This window comes from Callorhinus ursinus, unplaced genomic scaffold (genome assembly GCF_003265705.2).
Source record: "Callorhinus ursinus isolate GAN/ISIS: 27379988/994484 unplaced genomic scaffold, GSC_fseal_2.0 scaffold21, whole genome shotgun sequence".
NCBI lineage: Eukaryota > Metazoa > Chordata > Mammalia > Carnivora > Otariidae > Callorhinus > Callorhinus ursinus.
This window is the reverse complement of record NW_027397083.1, coordinates 17,569,438-17,589,544: the sequence shown is the minus strand read 5'-3', so window position 1 is coordinate 17,589,544 and position 20,107 is coordinate 17,569,438. Positions and strand designations below refer to the sequence as shown.

The window sequence follows — 20,107 nt, the reverse complement described above, 5'->3', positions numbered from 1 at the left end:
TCTCCAATGTCGATCACCCAGTTTCCCCATTCCCCCTACCCTCCTCCCCTGCAGCAACACTCAGTTTGTTTCCTATGATTAAGAGTCTCTTATGGTTTGTCTCCCTCTCTGGTTTCATCTTGTTTCATTTTTTCTTCTCTTCCCCTATGATCCTCTGTCTTCTTTCTTAAATTCCACATGTCAGTGAGATCATGTGATAATTGTCTTTCTCATCCTAACTCTTAATCATCCCTTAGGTCTCCACTTTGATTCTCTTCCAGAAAGACTTCTTTAATTGTTGCTTTCCTTACCCTCAGTCCCATTTAGTATCCCACCTGTATACTTCTGTAGTATTCTGTATTTACTTTATATCATGGCACTTACTACACTTTGTTGAAAATACCTGATCGTGTATATTATTCAGTAGACTATAAACTCCATGACCATAGGAACCATGTAAGGGCACAATGAATACATGCTTGAATGAAGGAATGAATACTATGAAAGCCTGGCTAAAAAAGTGGTAAGAAGTAGGTAGTCACGGAGTATTTTGAATAATGAAGAGATATTATGAAGGATGTACTTCAGGAATAAAGTAAAAACTTGAAGTGTTGGAAATACTCATTACTCTCATTGAAACATGAGATGATGTTACTATACTTTTGAGACTTTAAACCATAAATTTACTACCATATTTTGATACAACAATGCTACCTAACTTTCCTATTTCTGCATTTCATTTTGTATATTGTATTCAAAATGTCTCATTAGCTATGCTTAGATTGCTCTGATAAAGCATTTCCCTACATTTTTCCTCTTAATAGGTCTCTCTCAAGAATGTTGATTTCTAGTTCTGTGCTTTTTTTTAAAAAAAGATATATTTATTTATTGGGGGGGAAGGGCAGAGGCAGAGAGAGGAGGAGAGAAGCAGACTCCCAATTGAGAGCGGAGCCTGCTGTGGGGCTCCATCCCACCACTCTGAGATCATAACCTGAGCCCAAATCAAGAGTTGGAGGCTTAACTGACTTTGCCACCCAGGTGCCCCTCTACTTCCGTGCTTTCTAAATGTGTGGGAGATAGAGGAGAGACAGGAGGTAGGATGATTCCCAGATGTTTGGCCTGAGAGGATTTGGAGTTAGTAATACTAGGTGAAGGAGGAGAAAGAGGAAATATTGAGGTGAAGTATGAATTCAGTTTAAACATAGTGAATTTTAGGAGTATTAAATTTAGGCTAGAGAAAAATATTTGGGATTTCTCAACATTATTTGACTAATTTTTTAATCAGTGGATGTTTTGGTTAAAGTCATTCATAGGCATGTGTTAGAATGCCCAGGTTTATAGATCCTGGAGGATCTAAGATGGAACTGTTAATTCCCTGAAATTATATGTAAATTTGTGTATGACTGTGTATATTTTTAGAGTAACATATAACTTACATCAGATTTTCAGAGTGGTCTGAGACTCCAGGAAAGACTAAGAACAACTAGAGTAAAAAGGAAAGCAAGTCAAAATCTAAATCGAAAGCACATCAGTGTTCAGGGATAGATAAAGGAAAATAAGCCCATGAAAAAAATTAAGAGCATAGCCTCTGGAATCAGCCTGCCTGGATTCAAATCATGGCTCTACTATTTACTAGCTATATCACGTTAGGCAAGCTGCTTGCTTTCCCTGTGCCTTGTTTCTTTACCTGTAAGATAGGGATTAACAACATTTATCTTACAATTTATTATGAGGATTAAATGAACTAATGCATGAGAAGTGCATTGCACATGTTTAGCATATAGTTAGTGGTCAAGTTTAGCTATTTATTATTTTTAACAGGATGTTGAGTACCTGAGAATTGATGACTATAGCCCACATTGAGAAAAAGAAGGCAAAGGTTAAAGTTCCCTCTTTCCTGCAGCTGGGATTAAATACCTCCTTGCAGGCCCAGAGATCCACCACAGCTACTTCCTTATAACTCCATCACCATCACCATTAGCAGGGATCATAGGCAAGGATTGGAGAGAACAGGAGTGTAGTACTGAAGTTCAAAAGTGATCTCTCACTCAGGTGAGTACAGGGGTACAGTTCCCAAGGGTATCAGATATAGACATTGAAGATGCTTGCAAAAAGCAGAAACTGGCATCCATGTTTCCCAGCTGACTTCTTGCTGAACTTTTGAACCTATAAGCCCATCAGTGAGTAGTACATGGTGAGAGAGTCCTTGGGGGAAGTCTGCCTTAAATCTCCTATGGTTTGTCAGCATTCTCAACAACAACAGTTTTCTGTGTCTGGTGTAGAAAAGGGAGGGAGGCTTGCTGGGATGGATTGTATAAACAGCCAAAATAATAATGATAGCAATAGCTAACATTTCCAAAGCAGAAGATGAATATAAATTACTGGCCAGCGCCCCCAAAACCTAGATTCCACTTCAGAAGGGTTTTTCAATGACAGATCTGGCCAAAGTGAAACTGAACAACCACCCGTGAAAACCACGCTCACTGCCTACATGGAAACCACCGTAACTTCATAGGCTGGAAACAGCAGGCTTAAATATTAAATAGACTAGATCATACTGAGGCTGGGGACATCGCTCCCTAACCAGACAGGCAATTATGTAAGTTGATCACTGCCACTTTTTTCCTTCGGCTCTCCCAACAATACAACTGGGACTTGGAGAGAAGACATAGAGGAAGAGGTATTTTAGAACCTTCCTTTCCTTTAGAACCCCTCTGTCCCACTAAGGCTTTCAAACCACAAGTCCTAGTCTGCTTTGAAGGGGAAGGGGGAAGCTTTGCACTGAATGTTAAAGTTTTAAATTTGTTCCAAATGTTAATAACTGAAAATGGTGAGAAAATCACTGAATTATCTCCAGATGTCAAGAAATGAGAAAAGGAAGATTTGACATAGCATAGTGGAAAGTAGTGACTGGAAAAATTAAATAGAACCATTTCATGTTTATTTACCAAAGAATTGAGAGCTCTGTATAAACTGTTTACATATATAAAGAATGTCTAAAGAAACGGCAATGGGGCACAAAAAGTATCTTAAAAATAGGGGGTATGAGTGGAGAGAGAGAGTTTAGTTCCAAGAAGAAATTCGCCCATGGTAATAGCTGCAGTAGACAAAATAAGACAAAGATTTTTAAAGTGTCCAGGAAAATAGAAAGTCATTGGTGACTTTAATAGCATTCTCAGTACAATGAAAGGGCAGCTCCTTTGGACTTTGATATTAAGGAAAAATTGATATTCCTGTTGTTTCTATCCATTAGGCTTCATTCTGCCTCTCGTGTGATTCCATTTATATATGACAGGCCATCAAATATTTGAAGACAGCTCTCTTGCATCCCTTGGGTCTCTTTTTCTTCAAACTAAATATCCCATTTCTCATGCTTTTAAGTTCTTTCACCATCCTGGTCACTTCATTCTGAATATGCTTTAGTTTCTGTAAGTCCTCAAATGAAATATACTATTGTCAATTTGGTCCACTACTATAGAATAGACTAGGACAACCATCTCTCTCAACCTTAGAATTAGACTATTAATTCAGGCCAGAGCTACATTTGCTTTTTGGCAGTTCTGTCACATCATTGTCATTTTTGCTTTCCCCGTGTTACGGGAATTCACTAAATAGATTAATTAAATGCTTAGTGTACAACTTCAAAATTTGTTTCACAAAAAATGGTGATTTTCAGCTTGAAGAGCTTAGGTTTTTAACTAATCTCTAAATAGGCGATCTTCTTCCTATTAGTTTTCCTGCCTCATAGGAGTCTTTGAAAAAATCGGGTCAATAACTATTATAAAGTGTGTGCACGTGTGTGTGTGTGTGCGCGCATGTGCTTGCATGTGTTTTCAGCCAAACTACAGTAGATATGGCTGATTTACAAGATAAAATAGATTTTTGGTTTTTTCCTTAATTATACAAATATTTACTAAATGTATAGTATGTACCTACTACAGCAATACAGCAATAAGATGAATTCTCTGCCATGAGGATCTTTTAGTTTGTTGGAGAAATTTCAATATGTATATTAAATGCTACTGTAGGAGTTAACAGGATGCCCCAGAGCACTCTGATCATCTCACTCAGCCTTGAGGAAAGCTTCTCCAAAGATGAGTTTATCTATTTTGGGTCTGGGAGGATTTGAGGGAATTAGCTAGCCAAAAAGGTGAAGTAATTTATGCAGAGGTCCTGACTTAAGATGTAGTATGGCTACTGGAGATAGTAATTTAAGCTATGAGTGTATATAAGATCAGTAGGGATTATATTAGGTAAGAAAAGAGTTACAACTCTCACTCATTTAAAACATAGGTAGAAAAAAAGAAATTCTGCCATCTAGTTTATTGTTACTCTTCATTAATGATAAATCACTCATTTTTTAAAAAAAAAAAGATGTATTTGAGAGAGAGAGAGAGCATGAGTGGGAGGGACAGAGGGAGAGAGAATCTCAAGCAGGCTCCACACTGAGCATGGAACCAACACAGGGCTCATCTCACGACCCTGAGATCACAACCTGAGCTGAAACCAAGAGTTGGATTCTCAACCAACTGCACCACCCAGGTGCCCCTACTCAATATTCTTTATCTGTAGGTGTCTCTCCCTAGTTTATGAAGTAGTTATCTAACTTAGTTCATTCCCTTACTGAAAAATGGAATATTGTCCTTAACTTTACAAATATTTATTTTTATTTTTCTAATTAAGTAGGTTTCTTTCTTTCTTTACTGGAAAGTTGTTAAAAAAGCATCATGTCCTTTTTAGGGATGTGACAGTATTATTCCATTTTTAACACTAATATTTTTATTTATACACATTGTGTGGCAGCAACTGCACAGAGCATGTAGACCATGTTAATGGATTTGGTTCTTTCTCTCAAGAGTAATGAGAAATCACTGAAAAGTTTTAAATAGGGAAGTGACATAATTGGGTTTGTATTTTCAAAAGGTCACTACTAAATTGGAGGCCTAGAGTGGATGCAAAGAAATAAAAAAGCAATTGCAGTTGTCTAGGTAAGAGTTGTTGGTAGCATGACTAGGAGAGTGACACTGTCATGGAAGGAAGTGATCAAATTTCAGAAATACTTTAAAATAAATTTAACAGGATTTTAGGGAGAGGAGAGAGAGAGAGAGAGAGAAAAGGTAGCAAAATTAATCCTGATTTTTTTTAAAAACTGAAAGAGGACCATATTTTATAGAAAAAAATAATGAGTTACTGGTTCCATCTTGGATATGTGGGATTTGAGGCACTTTGGTACTTGTGTATTTAATAGTAACAGAAGCCTGAAAGCAGAAGGAAAAGTTCATGGTAGAGTGATGATGAAGTAAATTATAGGACATACATTTTCTAGAATATTATGCACCCCGAAACACGATAGCTACAAGACTATGAAGCATGTGAGATTAAGTGAAAATACCAGGATACAAAATTCAGTAATAATTGTAACCATATAAGAAAACATCCACAGAAAAAGTACTGAAAGGAAATATAGCAAATTTTAGCAATAATTCTGTGAGGGTGATGGATGGTGGAAGAATTTTTAAAAATTTGAATTTCCCATGTTGTAAAAATGTCAACCTTAGAAATTAAGATTTTTAATATCTGATTTGGTTTTTACGTCAGTGATTTGTAATTGGTTTATATGGTTGCTTCTGTAAACCGACCTAATAGCAATTCCTTAAGATAAAATCAGTTCTTTTTTTAAACATGACTTTCTGTTTTTTTCTAAAGTTGAATAAAGACAAATTGTTAGTTATGTAAAATGAGTATTTTTTTTTCCCGGTATGGTAGCTGCATTAGTGAATAGGCAGTGCTGGTCATCTCATCTACAGTTCTCTGCTCGCTTTTCCGCCTGTCAGCTGTAAGCAGTGCAGAGGCATTGAAAATGTTTTCCTTGACACACAAAAGCTCTCATGAATTGCTCCTAAATCCATATCAAATGCATTTTTTGTCTTTTAGATTTGTGGATTTTAACTTGTGATGATAGTATTAACTAGCTATGTTCTTTAATATATAAAGTTGAACTTCATATAAATCCGCTATGCTTCTAATCATGGATTTGCTCTAATACACAGTGCTGAGAAGGTTTATAAACAAGTTACCACCTGGTGTTTTAGTTGCACCTTAGGAAATTGTTTTAATAAATCAAATTTACTGAATTATTAATTACAAACAGTAAAGGGACCCATTTAAGTATGTATTTTAGTGAGATTTTACAAATATAAATACTCATAGAACCACCACAACTATCAAGATAGAAAACATTTCCATCGTCCCCCGAAATGTCCACATGCCCAAAAAGTTTTCTGGCCCCAGGCACCTAACTCCTTCCTATCACTAGAGATAGTTTTTACTCACTCTTGAGTATCACATAAAGGCAATCGAGCCATGTGTACTTTTTGTGTCTGGCTTTTTTCACTTAGCTTAATGTTTTTGAGATTCATCCATATTGCATGTACATTAGTTTATTTCTTTTATTGAGAATTATTTCATTTGTATATGTGACCTTTTTTTTTTCCCATTCCCGAGTTGTTGGACATTTGTGTTGTTTGTAGCCTTCGGCTGTTACCAAAAAAAAAAAGCTATACATAAACATTCTGTATACAACTATGTACGGACATGTGTTTTCATGTCTCATGGGTAAATATGCAGGAGGAGAATTGCTGGTTCCTGTAAGTGTAAATTTAACTTTATCAGAAACTGCCTATTTTCTAAAGTAGCTGTACCACTTTGCAGTGCCACTAGCAACGTAGGAGCATTTTATTTGTTCCATACCTTTGTCAATACTTGGTATCGTGTTTTTATTTTACCTTTTCTAGTAGGAATGTAGTGGTTTCTCACAGTGTTTTTAATTTGCTTTTTTTGGTGTTTAATACTGTTAAACATCTTTTTATACATTAATTGGACATTCACAGGTCTTTTGTGAAGGATGTATTAAAACCTTTCGTTCATTTTTATACTGGGTTGTTTGTCTTATTGAATTAAAAGTTTTTAGTATATATATTGGATACCAGTTCTCAATCAGATCTATGTATTGAAAATATTTTCTTTCTGTAGCTTGCTATCCTTTTTTTTTTCTATTGTGGTTCATGCTTCCATACCCTGAGAAATCTTTGTCTACTCCAAGGTAGCAAACTTAGTCCCTATGTTTCCTTCTAATAGTTTATTGTTTCAGCTTTTGTATTTAGTTTTCTGATCCATTTCAAGATAATATTTGAGTATTAGTATGAAGTAAGATAGAAATTTTGTGGGTTTTTTTTTTAATTTGTAGTATGGGATAAGACTGAGGTTTTTGTTGTTTTTTTTTTTGAATCTGGGTATCCAATTGTTCTGGGACAATTTGAAAAAACAATTATTTCTCCGTCTTTATAAAAAATCATTTATGTGAGGGGTGCCTGGGTGGCTCAGTTGGTTAAGCAACTGCCTTCAGCTCCAGTCATGGTCCCAGGGTCCTGGGATCAAGCCCTGCATCGGGCTCCCTGCTCGGCGGGAAGCCTGCTTCTCCCTCTCCCACTCCCCCTGCTTGTGTTCCCTCTCTCTCTGTCTCTCTCTGTCAATTAAATAAATAAATAAATAAATAAATAAATAAATAAATCATTTATGTGAGTTGATTTCTGGACTCTATTCTTTTATGCTGATCTATATTTTTCTCTCCTTTAGCTAATTCCACATTGCCTTGATTGTTGTAGCTTTATTCTAAGTCTTGAAGTAGATTTTCACTTTCAAATTTGTTTGGCTATTCTAGGACCTTTGGATTTCTGTGTAAATTTCAGAATTAGCTTATCAATTTCTCCAAAAATCTTATGGTGCTTACATTGGAATTCCATTAAATCTATAGATCAATTTGGAAAGATTTGAGTCTTGTATTCCCTGAACATTGTATTCCCTGAACCTGATATACTTCTCTGTTTATTTAGGTTTTCCTTACTTACTTACTCTCAGAATATTTTCTACTTTTCAGTAGAGTGGAGCTAATTCATGCACATGTATTGTCAAATTTCTCCAAAATACTTCATGCTTTTGGAATTAATCATAAATGGAATTTTTAAAAAATTTCAGTTTCTAAAGTAAGATTTTAATATTTTGAAATATATTGGGACTTGTTTTTTGGAATAGCATATGGTTTATCTTGGTGTACATTCTAGATGCACTAAATATATATTCTGGAACTGTATATTATCTAAGGTGGTCTATGAATTTGTTCAGATTTTCTATCTTCTTGATGATTTTACTCCTTAGTTCTGACAATTACTAAGAAATGTATGATAAAATCTCCGAGTTGAATTTATGTCTTTCTTTGCTTAGTTTTGTCAGTTTTGCTTTAAACAGATAGTTTTAAAGAAATTCTAAGAACCTAATTTATCCACACACATACACATATATATACATCTATATACACACATCCATGCACATAAGTATGTATACATATGATCACAGAGTGTTATAATTTCACACATATTTGCTGTCATTTGTATTCTTTATTCCTTCCTGTAAGTGCAGGTTACCATGTTGTATAATTTTCCTTTAGCTTTTAGTGTCCTATAGTACAGGTCTGCTGTCCTATATGAAAATAGTATTTCACCTCAATTCTTAAATATGTTTACACATTTATAATTTTTGATTAAGTTGTTTCTTTTTCAACTCTTGAATATATAATTATCATATCCTCTAGCTTTTATTGTTTCTGATGAGAAATCACTTGTTGATTTTATCATTGTGCCACTGTATGTATGTCACATGCCATTTCTCCCTGCTGCTTCCAAGATTTAACTATGAGGTACTTAGATTTGGGTTTTTTGCATTTAAGCTTCCTATGCTTCTTAGATCTGTAATTGAATATTTCATCAAATTTAGGAAGTTTTTAGCCATCACTTCTTGAAGTACTGTTTCTGTTTCTTATTATCTCCCAATATCTAGGACTCCATTTAAACGTGTTTTGGACTGCTCTATATTGTTCTGTGTCTCTGACGTTCTGTTCAACTTTCTTAATTTTTTTTTCCTCTATTCTTCAGATTTCATAATTTCTGTTGATCTCCCTTCAGGTATACCAATTATTTTTTCCTTTCTTCATCTCCAATCTACTCATGAGATCACCAAAGCAATTTTTCATATAAGGAATAATAATTTTAAACTCTAAATTTTTTATCTGGTTCATTTTTATAGTTTCTCATTCTCTGTTGATATTCCTTTTCTGTTCACTTATTGATATATTGTCCTTTAATACTTTGTTCTTTTTTTTTTTTTTTTAAGTAGGCTCCACACCCAACATGGGGCTTGAACTCATGACTCTCAGATCAAGCATCACATGCTCTACTGATTGAACCAGCCAGGTGCCCCTCCTTTAATACTTTGAATAAATTTTACTTTGAGTCAGTTTCTGTAGGTTGTGTTTTCCCTAGTGTGGATCATATTCACTGATTTTTGGTTGAAATCTTTACATTGTAAAAAATGCATTTTAATGTTCTGAATTCCATTCTCTTGTCCCAAGGATTTCAGGTTTTTTGTTTTAATAGACAGTTAACTTGCCTGATCTTAAATGAACTCTCACTTCAATATACTGTGCAGCAGATAGTATTTCTGTATCTCTGCTCAATTTTCTAGCTTTTAGGTCTTGCTTTTTTAACCTGGTCACACAGGGCTGTCCCTTACAGTCAGAAGCTTAGAAGAGAACCAAATATTTATCCAGAATTTATACTCACATTTGGGGACTCACACTTTCTGGGGTTCTCAGCCCTGACTTTTGTCCTCTGCCACTTCAAGTCAATAAGACTTCAGCTTTCTTTATTATAAGATTCTGCTCATTGGGAAATGCATGACTTCAAAGGAGCATCAAATTTTTAAATCTCACATGATTTAGTTGTCTTTCAACTTAACCTGTTCTCTCTTACCTATTTACTGTTTTTTCTCCCATTCGTGCAATGATAGCTTAGTGGCCAGCCATGGATTTGGGCACATTTGATAAACTTTGCAGAGCTCTCTTACTTCAAGGATTTTTCCCCTAAACTTTCAGCTATTTTGACAACACTGAACTCTATCTACATTCTGCCACCTCAAGCTAGAAAGGATATGATTTAAAGCTGTCAGAGCTAAGGGAGCTTAAGAACCCCATTTTAGGCAAAAAAAAAAAGCCAGAAACTTGAAATTCTTGCATGTCATGATCACAGTCTTTCAAAAGGAAACTGCTGTGGTTGCTGTCTGCTTTTCGTTGTTTTGCAGTGCCTTTAAATATTTATTTTTTAATGGTATTTTATTCAGGTTTTGTACTTAAAGCTCCAAAGGGCTTTGTGCACAGTGCTAACATTACCACAAGTTCAAACTTTCTTAGGAATATTTTTTAATAGTGTGGTTTTTACATATATTAACATTGCCTGACCTATTATAGGAATTCAATTAATATTTGTTGAATAAATTAATAATGGTTTCTCTTTTTTAAATAATTCAATAAATCTACCTTTGTCTCTGTGTTGTGCTCAAAGTATTAAAAAAAGCTGATATAAAAGTGTAGACATGTATCTTATCAATAATATTAAGGAAACAAAGATATCCTTGAGTTGTTATATCACAAAATCTCAAAAATATTAACACATTTTGTCAAAGAAACCTTAGGTATATGACTTTTTCATAAAAATTCAGAAAGAAGGGAGGATGAAGGAATAATAAAAGGTAAAAGAACTTTTTCCTAGGAAAACATTTAGTACAAATTTAAGAACTCTCAGATTAAAGTCTTCAATTTTAAATTGCTTTTGAAGAAGTAATACTATTTTTACAAATTTTATAAATATTAATTTTCAGGCTACATACAATGAAGTACTTAATTATTGTGACATGTAAGAAATGAAATGTGAGTTTACAAACTAGTTGGTAGGTAAGAATTGGCATTTTAGAGATGCAATGCCTGAAAAAAATCTTAGAAAAAAAAAACTCTGTGATTTCTTTGCCATAATCATACGTAACCCTCTAAATTTTGTGGATATCAGAGGTGGTGTAGAGGATGGAGAACAATTTTGAAATTAGACTATCTTAAAAGTACTTACTTCCCATTGACTATCTAGGTAAGTGTCTTAGCCTATCTAACCGTACTTTTTAGGAAGACAATTATTGCCCCATTTCATTTACTTGTTTTAAGGAGAAAAATTGTTAAAACATCTGAGTGTGCTTGGCATATGGTAGGATTCTGACTATAATTTTTTTTTTCATTTTTACAGAAGAGGATAAATATAATATTTATTCTTCTTTGCTCTTCAAGTATTTCCTGGCAGAAGGAATCATCAATGGGCATACTTTGTTGGTTGCGTCTGCAAAAGAAGACCCTGCTGATATTTTACAGGTATAGGATATACTAATTCGGTATTGCATTTTGAACATTTCATGAAAAAATATTGCTTATATAGGTATATGTAAACAAGATATATGTTTGTATATCTAAAAACCATATTTAAATTCATTAATGAAACCATACATATATTTTTTCTCTTAAAGTATCAAATTTATTTGAACATGTAGTTTCACTTTTTAAAATAGTGTTCTTAGACAGTTTTTTTAACTTTAAATTGATATTGGCATTGGGAACAGTATTAATAAGCTACTAAAAACTGACAATAAAAAAAGTTATTACTATAGTCATAATAAGATAACTCTGTAAAAAGTTAAGTAAAGGAAAACAATAGCATATTATCTGATATTACCAGTATCCTAAAGACATAAATTAGAAGAAAGATACAGAAATTAAAAGTACTCATTTACTAATCTTATTTTGCTTTGAGACTGCCAGAAATTATTCTTTTCCGAGTAACAAGCAATAATAATAAAATATGTGATCAATATACTCTATCTTTTTAAAGCCAAAACACCCATTACACCTTAGAGAGGACAATTCTCACATTTAGAATTTTTAATTTCTTTGTCCAGAACAGGAATCCAACTTAAGCCATTATTTGAATAGAAGTCATTATTTGAAATAGAATCTAAAGTTATTTTCTCCTATAGCCTGTTTTCATTTCAGTGCACGGTCTGCAAATAACAGACAACGTAGTCATTTATAAAGAATTTGTAGCATAGTGAGTATTAATATACCATAGCTATCAACAGACACCAACAAATTTCTATGGCCACTATAAAAAAGTTATCTAATACTGAGGTAAAACTCACATGATTCTCTCATATGGGTCAGATTTTGCTTATTAAATAATACTGTCATAAAGTCCAAAGGAGAAATCTTTGTATAATTTTCCAAATGATTTTCTTCTGGTTGCAGAGTCTGTTTTTCCTTTGTTCTTATTTTTGGTATTTGGCTTTTGTAGTATTTTCTTGATGTTTTTGTTCTTTTGTTCTTTTTCCCTGGTCTTCTTAATCATTCTCATCAATTTCTGGACAGTACTGTGCTTGCTAGGAATAGTAAAAGGCAAGATTATTGTCCTAAAGAAGCTGTACAAGCTCTTCGCGGCACATTCCACCATAATATTGAGACTAAGATTTTATATCAAACATCTTTATAGCCACATCGGCAATTTTTGCCAGGCCAGAAGCAGGAAAACCCTTGACCCTCGAACAACACTGATCCCCTGCACAGTTAAAAATGCACATATAACTTTTGACTCCCCCAAAACTTAACTACTAATAGCCTAATACTGACCAAAAGCATTACTAACAACATAAACAGTCTATTAATACATATTTTGTGTGTTGTAGGTATTATATACTGTATTCCTACAATAAAATAAATTAGAGAAAAGACAGTGTTATTGAGAAAATCATAAGAAAGAGAAAATACATTTACAGTACTATTAGAAAAAATCCACATAAGCAGACTGTGTAGTTCAAACTTGTGTTGTTAAAGAATCAGCTATATTTGGTTTTCAGAATTAAGTGTTTTATTCTTCCTTCTTGCCTCCTGCAACCTAGGCAACTGATGTTAAAACCTAGGCGATATACTAACACATTTTGCTTTAGAGAATTACACTTTTTATTTGAAAACTAATCCCTAACACCTTTCCTAGGTACCTTGAATTTGTACAAGTTAATATTAAAAATCTCAGGGTACTTTACATGTCCTCTGTTGGATAATGTGAAGGAGTGAAGTTATAAATCAGGATTTCTTAAACTGTCTAGTCATTTATGTAAGTAGTTAGGTTCTGCAAACATTTATTCATGGAACAATTTTGTGATACAATAAAAAATATATAAAATTAGAGTAAAAAAGGTAGACTCTTAAAAAGTTGCACTCTTGACCAAGATATGTTAATGAGGATCAGATTTCTCTTTATCCCTGAAACAACTAAGAAACAGGGCAAAGTATATTAAACAACAGTTTTCAAGACATTGGGCATCAAATAATAAAGGACAGTGATGCCAGAGAGGTACAGAATATACAAAGAGAGCCCTATAACTTCCCTGGCATACTACATGCAAAGTTTCCAGGCTGTAGTGCAGTGAAAAGGAACCCAGGTTAAGACAGCATTAGGAGACACATCTGAGAGTGTGGAATTATGACATATTGTCTTCATCTGGAGCTTAAGTATAGTTTAAGGAAATATGTATGGGTACCAAATTGACAAGGGGTGAACTTGTGATCATTAATTTTATGTGTACACTTGACTGAGCCACAGGGTTCCCAGATATTTGATCAATCATTATTCTAAGTACTCTTGTGAGGGTGTTTCTGGATGAGATTAATATTTAAATTGGTAGGGGCACCTGGGTGGCTTAGTCAGTTAAACGTCTGCTTTCAACTCAGGTCGTGATCCCACTATCCTGGGATCAAGCCCCACATCAGGCTCCTTACTCAGTGGGGAGTCTGCTGCTTCCTCTCTCTTTCTGTCCCTCTCCCCTGCTCATGCTCTCTCTCTCTCTCTCTCAAATAAATAAAATCATTTAAAAATACATTTAAATTGGTAAACAGAGTAAAGCAGATTGCCATCCCTAATGTGGGTGGGCCTCGTCAAATCAGTTGAAGGTACAAATAGACCTAAAAGACTGACCCTCCCTCAGCTAAGAACGAATTCCTTCCGACTGACTGCTTTCAAATCTGAACATCAGCTTTTTCCTGCCTTTTGAGTGAAACTAAAAAAATCAGTTCTTCCTGATTCTTGAGCCTGCCAACCTTAGGATGAGAACTACACCGTCAGCTTTCCCAGGTCTTTAGCTTGCTGACTCATCCTGCAGACCTGGGGACTTGTCAGCTTCCATAATAGTATTAGCCAATCCCTTATAATAAATCTCTTTTGTATTTATATATAGTTATTTATATATATAATTTTATATAATACAAAGCAATATATATATACATATGTATATACACACATATCCTATTGATACTGTTTCTCTGGAGAGCTCTGACTAATACAGTCTTACGGAAAATATAAAGATTACATTTAAAACCTACACGAAGAATTTCACATTTATTATTAACCTTCATTGAATGATAATCACCTCACATTCTATATCTTGGCGAATTGTACAAGTACAATGATCTTTCCACCTGTTTGCTTTCACACTTATAAAAAAATTCCTTTAAATTATGTATCTACTTGTACACAAAGTTATCTAAAAATTGCAGTTATGAGATTAGTTGTAAAAGATGTTACTGTCAATATTGTGGTTTTTTTAAAAAGATTTATTTATTTGAGAGAGAGAGAGTGCATGTGCCTGCATGCACATGGAGGGAGCGGGGGAGAGAGAGAGAGAGAATTCAAGCAGACTTCCTTTTGAGTACAGGGCTCAATCCCAGGACCCTGAGATCATGACCTGAGCTGAAATCAAGAGTTAGCTGCTCAACTGACTGAGCCACCCAGCAGCCCCTGTAAATATTGTCTTTTTAGTTAAGTACTTTATATCAGTCTTCTATGTGTATCCAACTGAATCTAAATAACATCGCAATTTGATGTCAGTACCATTATTTTTAGAAATATATGTACATAAGCAAGCTCTTCTTTAACATCTGGAAAATTTACGTCAGTCATCTTTGCCTTGAATTCATATTTTCTGTTCCACTTCTCACAGAGTTTTGTCCAAATGTTATGTTCATGTTCAAAATATTTATTAATGACCTTATGATAGTTTTTCTGTAACAAAAATTCATATTTAAATTTAAGTTCATTTTAAACTTCTCTCAAAAGACGCTACATGTTAAACACATTTCTTCGCAGTTCAGTAATCTTTACGATTAGTGTTACATGCAGTGTATGAATGGACGTAAAAATTTTCACATTTGCTTTATTAAGATATACCAGTCAAATGGGATGGGATTTAACATCAGTACTATTAGAATTTTTTATTTTTGCAGATGTGAGTTGTTAACACTTAAGTAAAAGGGAAAGAAGGAGTTGTGTTACTATAATGTCCCTCAAAATTTTTAACTTTTTCTAATAGACATAAAAGATCACAGTGGTCCTAACCTTTTGTTTGTTGGAAGTTTTTGGATTAGTGACCCAATGTCTGTGCTGGTTCAAGTTTTCTATTTCTTCCTGTTTCAGTTTTGGTAGTTTATATGTATCTAGGAATTTATCCATTTCTTCCAGTTTGTCCAATTTGTTGGTATATAGTTTTTCATAATATTCTCTTATAATGAATTGTATTTCTGTTGTATTGGTTGTTATTTCTCCTTTCTCATTTGTGATTTTATTTATTTGGGTCCATTTTCTTTTTGATAAGTCTTGCTAGAGGTTTATCAATTTTTTTTTAATTTTTCAACAAACCAGTGCCTGTTTTTTACTAATCTGTTCTTTTGTTTTTTTTTTTTATTTCTATATCATTTATTTCTGCTCAGACCTTTATTATTTCCTTCCTTCTGGCTTTTGGCCTCATTTCTTGTTTTTGTTTTTGTTTTTGTTTAACTCCTTTAGGTGTAAGGTTAGATTGTTTAAGATTTTTCTTGTTCTTGAGGTAGGCTTGTGTTGCTACATACTTCCCTCTTAGAACTGCTTCTGATGCATTGCAAGGGTTTTGGACCATTGTGTTTTCACTTTCATTGTTTATATATATTTTAATTTCTTTGATTTCCTCGTTGACACATTCATTGTTTAGTAGCATGTTATTTAACCTTCATGTATTTGTGGTCTTCCCAATTTTTTTCTTGTGGTTGCTTCTAGTTTTATAGCATTTTGGTCAGAAAAGGTGCATGGTATGATTTCAGTCTTTGTGTATTTGCTAAGGCCTGATTTGTGACCTAATACGTCATCTATTCTAGAGAGTGTCCCATGTGCACTTGAAAAGTATGTATATGTGATGTTTTAGGATGGCATGTTCTAAATGTATCTGTTAAGTCCATCTGGTCCAGTGTGTCTTTCAAAGCAGCATAGGTCGTTTCATGAAGAATGTTTTCTAGTGTCATCCAATCTATTTTACCTTATCTTATGTACTTAATATATTATCAAAGACATTATAATCGCTTCCACAAAACCCAATGATCTTAAGCATTAGATTTACTTTATGTTGCAGATGTGATGCTACATTTTGAAAGTTATTTTCATTCTTCTATTTATAAGGAGTAGCCCAGAACAGGTTTTTTAAGTTTGCTTTACTTAGGTACTTGCATTTCATATAGCTCTTCTTTGAAAATGTATCTAGTTTTTGAGTTAACAGAACTTTCACTCATCAGTAATATTTCTTAAATTCATGATTTTTTAAATTTCATATTTCTTTCATTTTTATTTTGTAATAGTGAAACAATTTGATTTAAAAGAATAATATTCCATTCTCATTTTTCTATTAAGAAAGTACAAAAAGTATTGTTTTTAACATGTATACATTTAACGTGGTCCACTTAGTTTTCACAAGTTTAGAATAGACTGGATTAAAAAATTTTGGCTGTAAAATTGTAATTATTTATATTCTTCATAATTCCAGTGGATAGACAAAGTTTTTAGCATCTCTCTGAGAAAAATAAAATATTTGTGTAATTTAAAATGAGATTTTTTTATTTTAAAATGAGATTTTAAGAATTAATATAGATAATAGTTTTTGCTATGTATTATTCAGCCAAGACTTCAGTGTTCCCAACTCAATTAGAGTTATATTAGAGTCATTTGTATTAAACAGCCCAACAACGAATGACCAAAACCAAGGCATTAACGGTGTTTAGAGATACATTATGGGGGGGATGCTATAATTGTTTATTTTTAAATTTTATGATGTATGATTGGGGATTCCTGGAACCTATAACCAAGGCAAATATTGCTGGTACAAGAAAAGGGAAAAGACAATCTTATAGACCATAATTATTTTAAAACTGTGTATAACTAAAAGACAAGTAAAGGATAAAAAGCCCCATCAGCTGCCTAAGATATATTATATAACCACCCAGCAATTTATCCATCATCCTTTGAAAACATATTCATGCCTATTGTAGTCAAAGCTCCTTCAGGAAGTCAGCATTAAGATGTAACACTGAAAAATTACACCCCTTAGAAAATCCTATAGAACAATATGCATGATGTTGTTAAAACTTTTAAAAACACATTGGTAAGTATTTTGCAGTTAACTTTTTATCTAAAAGAATGTTCTTGATCATCTCAAATATAGTGATAAGTATTCTCAAAATTTTCTATGGAATGTTTTCTAAATTAGCAAAAATTGTATTTTTATGTTAGAATATTTAAGCATTTATCAGGAGATAGGCTGATATTTTTAGAAATAAAAAATTATATACACACACACAGTTTCTTTATAACTTGAAAATGCTGTGTTTTTTTATTATACCTTTTTCATAATTTTAAACTGTGTTAATATTTACAGAATTAAAGAAAGTAACACAGCAGTAAATTTAAATGTTATTTCATAATATACTAAGGTGAGTTTTAAAAGCTAATTGGAATATTTTTAGTGATGACATACCATATAGGTAATATTCATGCAGGAAGAGATATCTGATTTCTGGAGCCAAGGGTTAATTCCTGACTTACGGCATTAACTTTTTGAGTTATTTGTTATATACATTTTTTCACCAAAACTCACATAGTTTTTATGGTGAAACTATTATAGAGAAAATCTTTCATAATTGAAAATGAATTACTTTATAATAACCCATAAGTTATAGAATAAGTAACTATTTAAAAAACCATATCATATTAGATGAATTAATATAGCAACAAGGTATTTAGTAACAAAGTATGAAAATTTAGACTAACATCTTCAGAATTCTCTTTTATAGACTTTAAATATATAAGTAAAAATCAAAATATCTAATAATTTGGAAACATTTTTTATATATCCTAAAATATCAGTCTGTTACCCAAATAATGAACTCATTTATTAAGGTCTTATTTATTGTACCTTTTATCATTTGCTTTATTTGTTTTTTGGGTTATAATTGAGAGAAGATACATTAGTTGATTTAGAATTAGATGAAATAGTATTTGCTAAACAGTGTACAGTTTGAATTACTATTAAAAAGGTTTCCTTTCCTTTCCTTGGGTCAATTTGGTGTCAAGATTGAGTCTATATATGCCATCCATTTCTCTCTCTCTCTCTCTCTCTTTTGCCATCCATCTTTTACTGATTGATCATGGAACAAGAATTAGAAGTCTGAATCCAGTGAGTGGTTAGTTGTTTGCTCTTAGTACATTATAGCATTATTGTACAGGCTGGTCCTTCTGAGTAAATAGAATACAAAAATATTTCAGATCCAACTTTGTTTTCCTTGTTCTGCCAAAAATTGAGAAAACTATAACAATGAAGTTAAAGAAATACCCCTTGTTTGGCCATATATACTACTGAACATTTTTTTTATTATACTTATCTTCAAAGTTGTAGTTTTATAATGATTCAGAATAAAAGTAATATGTTATAAATAATTAAAAATTATTTTCTGGTCCTTCTGTCATTCCACTTTGCAAGTTTTATGCATACTCAATACCTTATAAATAACACATCTTCCCACACATTTTTACTTTTTCGAGCCTACATAATACGTATTTTTTATTAAAACTACTTTGTTACTGTGTATCTTTTGTTCATAGTTTAAATACAAATATTTGAAGAGCCCTTTAAAGGCAGAACTATAGTGAGACTATGTTCCCTTCGTTTCTTTGTCAACATTTTATTTGTTCAGAAAATTATCAGGTTATCTATATGCTTTTCAGAGCTTAAACTCTGAAGTGCTAGTTGAGCCAGAAATTTGCTGTTTGACCCCAGGGTTTCACTCTTTTATTCCCCCTAGCTACTTGTGAGAGCTTATTTAAAATTCTGAGTTCTCCACTGGCAGCCACAGTTAGAGCTTCTTTGGCAAACTAAAAAGACTAAGAAAAATCATGCAAAGGCTCAATACTGCTTCCAGTGACCTACATTTGTAGCCAGCTTTTAAAAGATGGCATGTGCCTTATTTTCTAACAAGAAAATGAAAGATAAGATAAATGTATAAAGGAAAATAAACCCACCACTCTGTCACTAGCTTATAAGAACCGTTTCTGATATAATACTAAAATAAACACAAAGTTAGGGTTGATATTTGTGCATCACCAACATAAGAAAGGAATTTTGCATGCAGAAAGTAGCCTAAGTCATATAGCAAAAATGCCATATTCTGTGAGGGGATATTTATCCTCAGAAGTGAAATATAACTGGGGTATGAGCTTAGATTTTAATTTATGTGATGCTGCTTAAGTAGCTGCAGGACCTTGCACAAGTCACTTATTCTTTCACATTAAGATAGAGATCATTCCCTGGCTACCTTATTCTGGAATTCCAAATTAAAAATGAAATATTTGGGATTTTGCTTTCTAAATCTTAATTACTCTAGGCCTTACATTTACTTTCAAAAATTTTATTTTGAACTAGTAAAAAAATGAGTGGTCGTGAATGCTTGATGGTTATTGTCATGTTCAAATGTTAAAATCTAAGAACTGTTATATAGCACTTATGATTCTTTGAAAAGAAGCCACACAGAGTCAAAATTGAGAATATTAGAAATGGAGTTCATTTGTCCTCTGAATACTTTTTCTGAAACACATTCAGAAGAGAAAGTGTTCCATCCTTTTGGAATGATTAAGTGACTTCAAATTCTGAAAACCAGAGCCATTAAAACATAAAAAAAAAAAAAACCACACACACACTTTTTAAAATCAGCTCCCCAAATTAATGAAATTGACTCATTAAATGAAATATTAAAGGATCCCATGAAAGAAGAAAGGTACACACCATCAAAGATCATAGAGTAGGT

The 20,107-nt window shown here is 33.0% G+C and overlaps 1 protein-coding gene and 1 long non-coding RNA gene across 4 annotated transcripts in view; one reads left to right on the top strand and one right to left on the bottom strand.

The window, feature by feature from the left end:
* ELP4 (elongator acetyltransferase complex subunit 4) overlaps nucleotides 1-20,107 on the top strand; it is a 255,115-nt gene that overhangs the window by 18,280 nt on the left and 216,728 nt on the right. For all 3 annotated transcript variants that reach the window (XM_073904814.1, XM_025878935.2, XM_073904813.1), the window contains exon 3: nucleotides 11,160-11,281. In XM_073904814.1, the coding sequence (XP_073760915.1) occupies nucleotides 11,160-11,281 (122 nt within the window). The remainder of the gene's footprint in view (nucleotides 1-11,159; nucleotides 11,282-20,107) is intronic.
* The window catches only part of LOC141374732 (uncharacterized), a 63,889-nt gene continuing 55,896 nt past the window's right edge, over nucleotides 12,115-20,107 (bottom strand). Inside the window, exon 2 of the long non-coding RNA XR_012381850.1 lies at nucleotides 12,115-12,339. This is a non-coding gene — a long non-coding RNA (uncharacterized lncRNA). The remainder of the gene's footprint in view (nucleotides 12,340-20,107) is intronic.